The 13,219-nt window shown below is 34.3% G+C and overlaps 1 protein-coding gene across 1 annotated transcript; it reads left to right on the plus strand.

The window, feature by feature from the left end:
* Positions 1–12,142: 12,142 nt before the first annotated feature.
* LOC139868646 (uncharacterized) lies at positions 12,143–12,829 on the plus strand. The gene is made up of 2 exons (XM_071856978.1): positions 12,143–12,328; positions 12,449–12,829. The coding sequence occupies exons 1-2, from the start codon at positions 12,143–12,145 to the stop codon at positions 12,827–12,829; spliced, it is 567 nt and encodes a 188-aa protein (XP_071713079.1).
* Positions 12,830–13,219: the final 390 nt, after the last annotated feature.

A 13,219-nucleotide genomic window follows, 5' to 3' on the forward strand; every position in this document is an offset into this window, starting at 1 on the left:
ACCGGCATGGATACAAGGAAGCTGCCGGCATGAGGTTGAATACACCAGAATGTTCCAGAATCTCTGTAAAATTGAAAGAACTTGTTGATCAACTAAAAAGCAAAGGAAGCCGCCGGCTTCAGCCTAAAGCCGCCGGATTAATGAACACGGTTTCTCAACTTGTCGACCAAGTTCAAGTGAAAAAGGAAACAAAATCAGAAAGACTTGGCGAATCATTGAAGCTGTCGGCCTTCCCTGAAGCCACCGGCTTAATTACGACGGTTAAGAGTTTCATGCTTGCGGATTAAGTTAAACTTGCAGAAGGAGTCACCGACCTAAGGCAAGCCGCCGGCTTCCCACTGAAGCCACCGGCTTGGCCATCGTTTCTTAACATTATAAATAAAGGCCTCTGGTCTCAGGTTTTGTATGTAGTTTTTCAGAATTCAATAATTCTGCTTAGTTCGTTTTTCTTTTTAGCGTTTTCTCTAAACCCTTAGATTAGATTTATTCATTGTAATCAAGAATCATTCGAGTTTTTAATTCAAGTTTCTTGCATCTACCTTTTTAAGGTATGATTCTATATTTATTTTATTGTTTAATCTATTTTATTTATTGCAATTGTTTCTGTTCGTCTTCTACTATGAAGTAAATGTTCGTAGTGGTTACGTGGAATTAAACTAAACTTCATCTGGGAATCAGATAAAGCCGCCGGCCTCATCAATCCAAGCCACTGGCTTGGTTGGGAGGAAGCCACCGGCTTCGTGTGCTTTATCCGTACAGTTCTTGGTTCTTTTCCAGATCTGTATGGTCGAGTTTCTGTAATGATGTTTGAATTGTTTCGAATCTATTTTGCTTAAATACACATGTTTGCCATGCTTAATGATTAAATAACATGATTTTAGGATTGATTAGTACTTGATCCGATGATCTATTATTCGATTCATGCTACTTGTTTAGACCTAGTCCATCAAACTTGTTAAATTGAATTGCATGAAACTAAGTTAAAAAGCTTAATAGTGATAAACTTGTTTAAATTGAAGTTACGCTTATATAATAGAATTTGATATTGTTAGGCTTAATCGAAGAACCTTTGTTTGGATTTGTTTAATTGATGATTGCATGAGAACTTAGTAGTAATTGACTTTTAGCTAGTAACTTGAGTTGATCTACTTGGTGTTTAATAGCTTATATGATTTGTCATTCTATTTACATATTGATCCTCATCACAAGATTAATGTGTATCATGTAATTGAATTGAACATGAAGAATTAAGATGTTAGTTATGCACCTCACATATCTAGCATATGCTTTAAGTCCTACTTGTTGAATGATATGCGACACTAGCTTAACCTATTAAGGGATAATAGTTGGTCTATGATTATTATTCTGCTTTGTGTTAATATAAATTATGAAACTTGCCTAATATGATTCCCGTATGAGTCGGTTGTTCATGTAACTGCTTTTACTTTTATTTGTTAATTTTGAATCTTCAATTCCTTACTTTACTTTATTGTTTTGTTTATCTTTAAAACATCTCTTTCCTAAGAGATAAGAATCTATCCCATAAAAAGAAATAAAAATATATCTTTAATTCTTTAATAAGAATTAAATAATAAAACAACTCTTATCCGCATCTACGCTCTCTTGGGACGATAACCTAAAATACTACATCTGATCGGGTTTTGTTGCTCGTTTGGGTGTTAAAGTGTATTAAATAAAGGTTTTATAAATTTAAAAGTTGAAAGATAAGTTAAGCATTGCCGCACACACTTTTGACACATCAGTAGAAAAGTCTGACGGAACATGGCGACTCTGTATCGACTTCAAAGATATTAACAAAGCATGTCCCAAGGACAATTACCCTCTACCAGAAATAACCTGGAAGGTCAAATTGCTTGCTGGTTTCAGGTTCAAGTGTTTCCTAGACGCTAACAAAGTATATCACCAAATACAAATGGCAGAAGAAGACGAAGAAAAGACAGCGTTTCATACAGACCAAGGTATATACTATTACACCAAAATGCCATTTGGACTATAAAACATGGGCGCGATGTATCAGCGTACCATAGATACCGCGTGCGCCAAAAAGATTGGGCGCAACTTAGAAGCGTATGTGGACGATCTCGTTATTAAAAGCAATTACGAGGAACAGCTGCTAGCGGACGTTCTAGAAACATTTGACATGCTTAGGAGCATTAACATGAAACTCAAACATGCCAAGTTTAGCTTTGTTGAAGAAGAAGGAAACTTCTTAGGGCATATAATAACTCCACGAGGAATTAACGCAAATCCAAAGATAATAGAGGCAATCAAAAAAATGCCCTCCCCCAGAACAAAAAAACAATTCCAAAGCCTCAATGTGAAACTTGCAGCGCTGACACGATTCTTGTCCAAGACCGCGGAAAGATCACTTCTGAAAGGATCCGAAACTAATCATCCGGACGTTGTCCATATTGATTACAAACGAATTACAATAGTTGATAACATTGCGAGGTACTTGCCCTCTATATGATACATCTTACAAACGTTGCATTTATTCTTAAAAGACAATCTATAGTTACATCCATAATTGACATATTCGCCTGACATTTCATAATATTCAAATGACCTAAACCGCCATTTACTTAATAATAGTCTCTATGAACTTCAATGACTCGAATGCAACGCCTTATGATATAAGTCCTTAATGGCCTCAAGTAGTATCCTTAGTACGAGATAATGCACAGCGGAAGACTTAATTCATACCTGAGAATAACATGCTTTAAAATGTCAACATAAAGTTGGTGAGATATAGGTTTAATGTCGACAGCGATATAAATATAGACCACAAGATTTCATATATAAACATTTTAATAAAAATATTCTAAGTGGTTGAGCACTTGGTAACCATACTTAACAATTAATCACGTCACATATTCCCTTTAATATGAAATCTTACTACACTGTACCAAGTGTAGTCACGAAACGAAGTACTGTGCAACCGTTGAATACTGGTCGTCCAGTCCGGTTGGGGTTGTCAGGCCCGATAGATCTATCAACAGGATTCGCGTTTACAATACCGCTGTAAATATTAGTTACCAAGCTACAGGGAAGTATGCCAGTGGTACAACTCAACGTAGAATATATTTTTCAGTTACTTGTGTCCATAACGTAAAACATAAAATACATGTATTCTCATCCCGAAATATTTAGAGTTTAAAAGTGGGACTATATACTCACTTTCGTCTTGAAGATATATATAATTTGACTTGGTCTCCGGTTGATATCACGAACCTATCCATATATAATATATCAATACCTTTTCTTTTTAAACAAACGTCACATATATATACTTGTTATACTTTTAATACTTTGAATAATTCCTTAGTCCGTAGTTAGCAGCTCGTTGTTAGTAATTCAATTTTAATGGTTCATTTTTAGATGTTTAATATACCCGCAATGAAATAAATAAAACCCCCAACGAAATAAATAAAACCCCATCGTATATGTATTGGTCGAGATTAATCTTGACCCACGGTACCGGTGTTGTCAAATGACGTGTTGCGTACATAAAGTACCGGTGTTGTCAAATGACGTGTTGCGTACAAACATGGGATCTTATGATTAATCTTCTCGTGTTGTTTACGGGTGATCCTGAACCATATAAAATTGAATTATAAGTACATATATATAAAATATCATGTTATCTTAGAAATATGTGATTTATTTAATTTTTCCCAATTAATCCCGAAGTTAAACAAGTCTAGGATAACCAATTTTGTTTCGGTCATAGTTTCTTCGTTACAAATCCGTTTTCGTTGATTCAACTTGCCATCTCCTTGGATCGAGTCCCTCTTTAAGACTATGAACTGAAAATACCTTGGTTTGTATTCAAAATCACACGGCATAGGTGAAACTTTAGTGAAACTTATGAAGTTAAACATTTTTGTTACAAAAAAATAACACTTAATGACCATTTTTCTAAAAATACTTATACTTTGAATTAAATCATGAAATTTCTATGTGTTAACATATTTATAGTAAAAATCATTTTTCCAGAACATAAACCTCCAATTCAAAGTTTAAGATAGTTTTTAATTATCCAACCCAAAACAGTCCCCGGTTACACTCCGACGTCGTAAAAATAGTTTTTAAGATATTCTTTGAAAAACCAAGTTATACCTTGTTAAGTTAGCATATATTTAAGTTATATTACAGGTCTTGAAGTATTTTAAAAGTTAAGTTAGAAGGATCTATTTAGTTTGCAAACAAGTTTGAAAACTTTCAAACTATGTTCTTGTTGTTAAAATTGTATACCACAAAATATGATAGCTATATATATATGAATCGAATAAGGTTATGAACATAGATACTACCTCAAGTTCCTTGGACAAGGTTTCTGTAAAAGAGGAGTAAAAAGCTAGAACCAAAAGGGTGATGGAATTGGATGAAAGATTGGAAGTAAGTTTGTGTTCTTGGAAGGATTTCTTGAAGTGTTTTTGTATGGTTTTCTTATGGTGTTTAAGTAAGGTTTTTGAAGCTAAATGATGGGGAAAATGCTTGGAGATGATCAAGTATGAAGTTAAGAGTATTTTGATAGAGAAATGGAAGTGTAAGTATAAGAAAATGGGGTGAAGAAATGGTGTGCATGCATAAAAACGTTTTTAGGTTATAAAGGAAAAAAAAAAATACCTAACTTTGTTTTCTTGCTAAATAATTCATGCTACTTGACAAATGGTTGGTTCCACATGTTTCTTAATCATTTAAGGCTGCTAAGGAGCAGATTTTTATTGGTATATACCAATAGTAAATACATCTAGAAGCTGCGTATGATACGGGTACATATACCCTAGGTATACGTATAGAAATCTTTGAGAAAACGGAACGAGGATTCAAATATAGCTATCTTTTGTAAATATACTTATATTGTTTTATGTATTTAAGTCTTTAAAAGTGATTAAATACATTACTTATACGATATATGTATAAACATTATAGGTCATAAGTATTTAAGTCAAATAACGTTACGTATGGTTATCGTTTTAAAAACTTAAGTTAGTAGTTTCAAAATATACTTATAACTTATTGTTATTAATATAAAATGAGATATTAAAACATTCTTAGATCATGTTAAACATGTATATATACATATATATACACAAACGTATAATTATCATATATTGTATAGTTCGTGATATCATCGGTCAAACTAGACGGTCAAACGTTGTGTAAAACTCTTTTCGAAAACATAAGTCTCAACAATTTGGATTGCTTATCATGTTGGTAAGGTTTAATTTATGTAAATATTAATCTTATAAGTATAGAACGATCGAAAAAGTGCGGGTCAACTTTAGGGTTTTTGCTTATCGTGTCGGAACCATATAGAGATTAGAGTTTAAATTTGGTCGGAAATTTCCGGGTCGTTACAGTACCCACCCGTTAAAGAAATTTCGTCCTCGAAATTTGGTAGAGGTTGTCATAAATAACAATAGGAATGTTTTCATGACGAATATGAGGTAATAATGAAATTTTATCATTATTGAAAGATTTAGATAAAACGATTCGGTTATGTGAGACGCACGAGCGAAGCTATCACAAAAGAGTGAAATGAGTAAATATAGAATTGTTGTAACCGATGACGTGATTATGATCGATTTCCGGGATTTAAGGGTTTTAAAGAAAATCTTATGTAATAAGATTTAGTTTTGCGGCGATCAGGATCTTCTTTGATTTAACGCGGCAATCTGTTTTGATTTCTTTGTCGAATATTTCACTATAAATTTACCTCCTTCCCTTTCTTTCTTCCCACATCTTCTATTCTTTCTCTTTAGTTCCTACTTTAAGACATTCGCTAATATGCTCCATCCCATTCTAATCCTTGTTATATTTCTAACTTTCATATCTTTCATTCTTCTTTTTCATCTATCACCAGAAGAATCTATTCTCTTTTATCCCTTCCTTGGAATTATAATGTTTTTAATTCTCCCGTGCCTTTACGTTGCAATACGTATTGATATGCACGGTTTGTAGTTTCGGGGTTGTTGTTAGGTTTTATACCTTCCCTTATATTTCGATGTTCCTACTCCCGTCCCTTAAAATCATTGTCATCCACAGTTAATGCTCTCTCTTATTTGCTGTGGTTTATGTTCCTATTTCTATTCTGAGGTTTTGTCCCTTCGTTTCTTCTTCCTGTCCTCGAGCCAAGCGAACAATGGTCCGAAATTCGTAGGTAGGAAATTTGGAATGAACCTAGCTATTGGTTTTAGAATGAAATTGTAATGGCACGATCTTGATTCGTTAAATTACTCGAATATTCCAGAAAAATAGAACTATCAAGGTGATACGTTCTAATATGTTTGGAGACTTGATAGAATGTAAGAGCCGTGTAACATGGCACATGATGACGGTACTGTGAATCATCACATTCCATTAGAAACTTAACATGACTTACTGTAATATAATGAAGTTGATCAAGTTTCATTATATTATACTAATTCATGCATCAGTTCCCAACACTACTTCAAATCATTTATATTTTAATCTCGGAGGTTTCAGAATTTAGAAATTAGCACAGTTTCTTTTATATTGTAACGCAGATGTTACAGAGAGATAAATGATCGCAGATAGGAATAGTTGTAAAAATATCTCCAGAAATATGAAAAATATGTATAACGAATGATATGAAGATATCTTATAATATCTAAGATAAGATGATGATGAAAAATATCATCCGGGCAAGGTTTTGAATAAAGAGTAGGGTTCTTACTGACGGTTTCAGCAGGTACGGAATTGTTTGTATTCTTTGAGAGCAGGTTCAGTCCCTGTGATTTATCCACAGCCTCTTTCATACTTTGCTTCATCCGTTTTCTAGTTCCAAATTTTTTTTTTTCAGCTTTACCACCTTACTATTCTTTGTCATCAAACTTTTGGCCGTTAAAGTCGTTTACAGTTTTTGCTGCTTCGTTAGCATTTCAAGAACTATTTCATAGTCCCGGGTGTTTTTCAGAAACTTCACGTTCAGATTATGAAATTCTTAGGGATAGACATTATAGATATGATGGAAGAAGTTCCGCGAGATTTTCAAAATACTGATTGTTGATTTCGCCAAAAGGATAACGATCTGCTGGTGCACCTGTTGATGTTGTCGAGGGATATAAAAGGTTTTCCGGTAATGACGGCGAAAGGACAAGGTATAAATATCATGATTATAATAGAAATAATCTCACTGAAAAGTCGAAGTGGAGCTGTGACAAAATTAGCTTCTTGAAAAGGAATTGTAGGGTTGTTCTTGCTAATAAATGGCAAAGGATTCAATACGTTATGTGTTAAATTATGAATTTGGGTTCGAGAGTTCTTCAGGTGTATAACTGTATGTATAAATCTTCATTCCGTAGGCAAGGTGCGGCGGGTTCAACTTCTCGGTCGAGGTGTTTTCAGGAATCATGAAAGGATTTGAATGCGAATTGTAATCGTCAAGTTACGAATGAGGTTTAAGATAAAATCAAGTGGCAAGCTTGAAGAATTGTTTAGCTTCATATGTTACAATCAACATTTTAATTCATTTTAATTGTCCAGAGTTAGCCGGAACAGTTAGCGTGGAATCCTTAATAGATTTTTAATTAGTTAAATCGTGTGTTTCTAACAATTTTTTTTTTATTTTGTCCAATGTTTTCTTCTTTATGCCACTTGTTGGATTCTGGTAGGTCAAAATCCGAATATGAAATTTGATTGAAAATGGTTATTCTGGGGTGAGCGGATACGAATATCGGTGGTTGTAAGTAAGATAATAGATAACCGTTGAATCAGATTCAAGAATGTACAATATAACTTATTAATGTGAATTCTAAATATTCCTCGGGTACTACCCACCCGTTAAAATATTTTCATCATTAATAGTTTGTACGAAGGAATTTTTAATTACTATCTTTATGAAAATATACTTGCATATATATTTTCTTCAGAGATAATCATAGATTTAATGAGTCAATAAGATATTAAACTCATTTGATTTATCGTTAATTCTAGGTTACATAATCTCTAAGACTTTAGAAATTACATAATCGTCATACGATACGTAAAGCGAAGATAATCGATGTAGAACGATATATAGAACGAAGATCATACTCGAAGTACAGATATTGAGTCGTGTGATGTTGATATTCGAGATACAGATTGTGATGTTGAGATTTAAGGCGCGGTTGTGATTGGGGTGATAAAGGTACTGTCGGCGTTGACGATGGTAGTACGGATTATGCTGCTGGTGCTGCTGTTGGTGTTTGTAACCTTCGCACCATATTCTCCAAAACCACTACCCGAGCACGGAGTTCGTTGACTTCTTCTATTATACCGGGATGATTGACGGTTGGAACGAGCGAATGAACAAGATTTGAAATATGGGATAGTATGTAATCATGACGAGATACTCTAGAAATGAGCGAGAAAATGGTGTTTCGAATAGGTTCGCCGGTAAGTGCTTCAGGTTCATCGTTAAGAGGACAATTTGGTGGATGGAATGGATCACCTTCTTCTTGCCTCCAGAAATTTAGTATATTACGAACCCATCCCCAATTCATCCAGAATAGATGATGGGAAATTGGTTGATCCATTCCGGTAACGCTGTTCTCGGAGCTCGAATGGAAATCCATATCTGCGAAGCTATCGAAGTCGGAGGAATTTGAGCTGGATGAAGAATCCATCTTGTATGGTCGGAGAAATGAATTTTTGGTTTGGAATAGATTATAGGAGTTGGGTTTGGTACTCTTCAATACATAATTTACATATGTATATATAATATCAAAATCCCATGAATTACGGAGAATCTTTGAAATACGTCAGGCAATGTCTATAGTAACAGATACGCTAGGATATGAATTTTGTCTATACACTATCGATGCACTAAATGCAGTAAGACGTGTCTAGACTTAAGAATGATAAGCAGGCAGTTCCCTAAGAATGATAAGCAGATGATTTCCGACTAGGATTGATAAGCAAAACTTTTGACAGGCAGACACGGTCAAAGTCCAGACTCACTTAATGTATCCTAACAACTACTAGTTAGACACACTAATGCAAGGCCTGGTTCGCTAAGACCAACGCTCTGATACCAACTGAAAGGATCCGAAACTAATCATCCGGACGTTGTCCATATTGATTACAAACGAATTACAATAGTTGATAACATTGCGAGGTACTTGCCCTCTATATGATACATCTTACAAATGTTGCATTTATTCTTAAAAGACAATCTATAGTTACATCCATAATTGACATATTCGCCTGACATTTCATAATATTCAAATGACCTAAACCGCCATTTACTTAATAATAGTCTCTATGAACTTCAATGACTCGAATGCAACGCCTTATGATATAAGTCCTTAATGGCCTCAAGTAGTATCCTTAGTACGAGATAATGCACAGCAGAAGACTTAATTCATACCTGAGAATAACATGCTTTAAAATGTCAACATAAAGTTGGTGAGATATAGGTTTAATGTCGACAGCGATATAAATATAGACCACAAGATTTCATATATAAACATTTTAATAAAAATATTCTAAGTGGTTGAGCACTTGGTAACCATAATTAACAATTAATCACGTCGCATATTCCCTTTAATATGAAATCTTACTACACTGTACCAAGTGTAGTCACGAAATGAAGTACTGTGCAACCGTTGAATACTGGTCGTCCAGTCCGGTTGGGGTTGTCAGGCCCGATAGATCTATCAACAGGATTCGCGTTTACAATACCGCTGTAAATATTAGTTACCAAGCTACAGGGAAGTATGCCAGTGGTACAACTCAACGTAGAATATATTTTTCAGTTACTTGTGTCCATAACGTAAAACATAAAATACATGTATTCTCATCCCGAAATATTTAGAGTTTAAAATTGGGACTATATACTCACTTTCGTCTTGAAGATATATATAATTTGACTTGGTCTCCGGTTGATATCACGAACCTATCCATATATAATATATCAATACCTTTTCTTTTTAAACAAACGTCACATATATATACTTGTTATACTTTTAATACTTTGAATAATTCCTTAGTCCGTAGTTAGCAGCTCGTTGTTAGTAATTCAATTTTAATGGTTCATTTTTAGATGTTTAATATACCCGCAATGAAATAAATAAAACCCCTAACGAAATAAATAAAACCCCATCGTATATGTATTGGTCGAGATTAATCTTGACCCACGGTACCGGTGTCGTCAAATGACGTGTTGCGTACATAAAGTACCGGTGTTGTCAAATGACGTGTTGCGTACAAACATGGGATCTTATGATTAATCTTCTCGTGTTGTTTACGGGTGATCCTGAACCATATAAAATTGAATTATAAGTACATATATATAAAATATCATGTTATCTTAGAAATATGTGATTTATTTAATTTTTCCCAATTAATCCCGAAGTTAAACAAGTCTAGGATAACCAATTTTGTTTCGGTCATAGTTTCTTCGTTACAAATCCGTTTTCGTTGATTCAACTTGCCATCTCCTTGGATCGAGTCCCTCTTTAAGACTATGAACTGAAAATACCTTGGTTTGTATTCAAAATCACACGGCATAGGTGAAACTTTAGTGAAACTTATGAAGTTAAACATTTTTGTTACAAAAAAATAACACTTAATGACCATTTTTCTAAAAATACTTATACTTTGAATTAAATCATGAAATTTCTATGTGTTAACATATTTATAGTAAAAATCATTTTTCCAGAACATAAACCTCCAATTCAAAGTTTAAGATAGTTTTTAATTATCCAACCCAAAACAGTCCCCGGTTACACTCCGACGTCGTAAAAATAGTTTTTAAGATATTCTTTGAAAAACCAAGTTATACCTTGTTAAGTTAGCATATATTTAAGTTATATTACAGGTCTTGAAGTATTTTAAAAGTTAAGTTAGAAGGATCTATTTAGTTTGCAAACAAGTTTGAAAACTTTCAAACTATGTTCTTGTTGTTAAAATTGTATACCACAAAATATGATAGCTATATATATATGAATCGAATAAGGTTATGAACATAGATACTACCTCAAGTTCCTTGGACAAGGTTTCTGTAAAAGAGGAGTAAAAAGCTAGAACCAAAAGGGTGATGGAATTGGATGAAAGATTGGAAGTAAGTTTGTGTTCTTGGAAGGATTTCTTGAAGTGTTTTTGTATGGTTTTCTTATGGTGTTTAAGTAAGGTTTTTGAAGCTAAATGATGGGGAAAATGCTTGGAGATGATCAAGTATGAAGTTAAGAGTATTTTGATAGAGAAATTGAAGTGTAAGTATAAGAAAATGGGGTGAAGAAATGGTGTGCATGCATAAAAACGTTTTTAGGTTATAAAGGAAAAAAAAATACCTAACTTTGTTTTCTTGCTAAATAATTCATGCTACTTGACAAATGGTTGGTTCCACATGTTTCTTAATCATTTAAGGCTGCTAAGGAGCAGATTTTTATTGGTATATACCAATAGTAAATACATCTAGAAGCTGCGTATGATACGGGTACATATACCCTAGGTATACGTATAGAAATCTTTGAGAAAATGGAACGAGGATTCAAATATAGCTATCTTTTGTAAATATACTTATATTGTTTTATGTATTTAAGTCTTTAAAAGTGATTAAATACATTACTTTAACGATATATGTATAAACATTATAGGTCATAAGTATTTAAGTCAAATAACGTTACGTATGGTTATCGTTTTGAAAACTTAAGTTAGTAGTTTCAAAATATACTTATAACTTATTGTTATTAATATAAAATGAGATATTAAAACATTCTTAGATCATGTTAAACATGTATATATACATATATATACACAAACGTATAATTATCATATATTGTATAGTTCGTGATATCATCGGTCAAACTAGACGGTCAAACGTTGTGTAAAACTCTTTTCGAAAACATAAGTCTCAACAATTTGGATTGCTTATCATGTTGGTAAGGTTTAATTTATGTAAATATTAATCTTATAAGTATAGAACGATCGAAAAAGTGCGGGTCAACTTTAGGGTTTTTGCTTATCGTGTCGGAACCATATAGAGATTAGAGTTTAAATTTGGTCGGAAATTTCCGGGTCGTTACAACTTCCATTCTTTCACACATTGAAAGACTGCGCCTAGAAATCAGATTTCAAATGGACTGACGAAGCATAAAAGGCGTTTCAAGAAATGAGAGCGCTCCTCAAAGATCTCAATACACTAACGGATCCCATAACAGGTGAAATCCTGATACTTTACCTTGATGTTTTTAAAGAAGCTATTAGCTCAGTCCTTGTCACTGAACGAGGAGACACTCAAATGCATGTATACTTTTTTAGCAAAGCACTGTCGGGAAGTGAGCTAAATTACCTCCCGGTAGAAAAATTAGTGTAAGCGCTCGTCATTACCGCGCGTCAACTACGCAGACACTTACAAGCGCACCCGATCACGGTGCTCACCGATCAACCCATTCGGCAACTGCTTTATAAACCAAAGATATCTGGGAGATTGTCCAAGTGGGTAATAGAGTTGGACGAACATGAAATTGCATACTGCGCTAGGAGCGCAATTAAAGGACGGGTGATGGCTGGCTATCTAGCCGAAATAGCTGCTGATATGCCCCCAATTTGCGACCCCGAAAAACTTCTTGCACCCTCTTCGGAACTGTGGGAATTATTCACAGATGGCGCATCAAGCTCCGAAGGCACTGGGGCAGGATTAGTTCTTACGGGACCGCACCAAGAAGAACATACGTATGCGCTACGATTTAATTTCAAAGTAACGAACAATGAAGCAGAATACGAAGCGCTACTAGCAGGAATGCGAATGGCCAAGGAGTTAGGAGTAAAAATGTTGCAAGATTACGTGGACTCGTAGTTGGTCGCTAACCAGATTAATGGCACATTTGATGCTAATGATAAATCCATGTAGTCATACTTGTCTTTAGTCCATTCCTTAGCGGACACATTCATCGACTTCAGAATTAGCCAGATACCGAGAAACCAAAATTAACAAGCAGACGTACTTAGTAAACTAGCGGCTCTCACATTCAATCATTTGGAAAAGAAGGTATTGGTAGAACATATTTTCAAAAAGTCCACTGAGCCTGAGGTAACGGTCCGTCAGTCGAAGAAGAAGAGTCAACTTGGATGACTAACATCATAGAGTTCTTGCGCACTGGATCCCTGCCAGAGAGCGAAAAAGAAGCGATAAAGATCAAAGTGAAAGCACCAAACTATGAACTACGGGGAGACATCTTGTACCGAA

This window comes from Rutidosis leptorrhynchoides, chromosome 9 (genome assembly GCF_046630445.1).
Source record: "Rutidosis leptorrhynchoides isolate AG116_Rl617_1_P2 chromosome 9, CSIRO_AGI_Rlap_v1, whole genome shotgun sequence".
NCBI classification, from domain to species: Eukaryota; Viridiplantae; Streptophyta; class Magnoliopsida; order Asterales; family Asteraceae; genus Rutidosis; species Rutidosis leptorrhynchoides.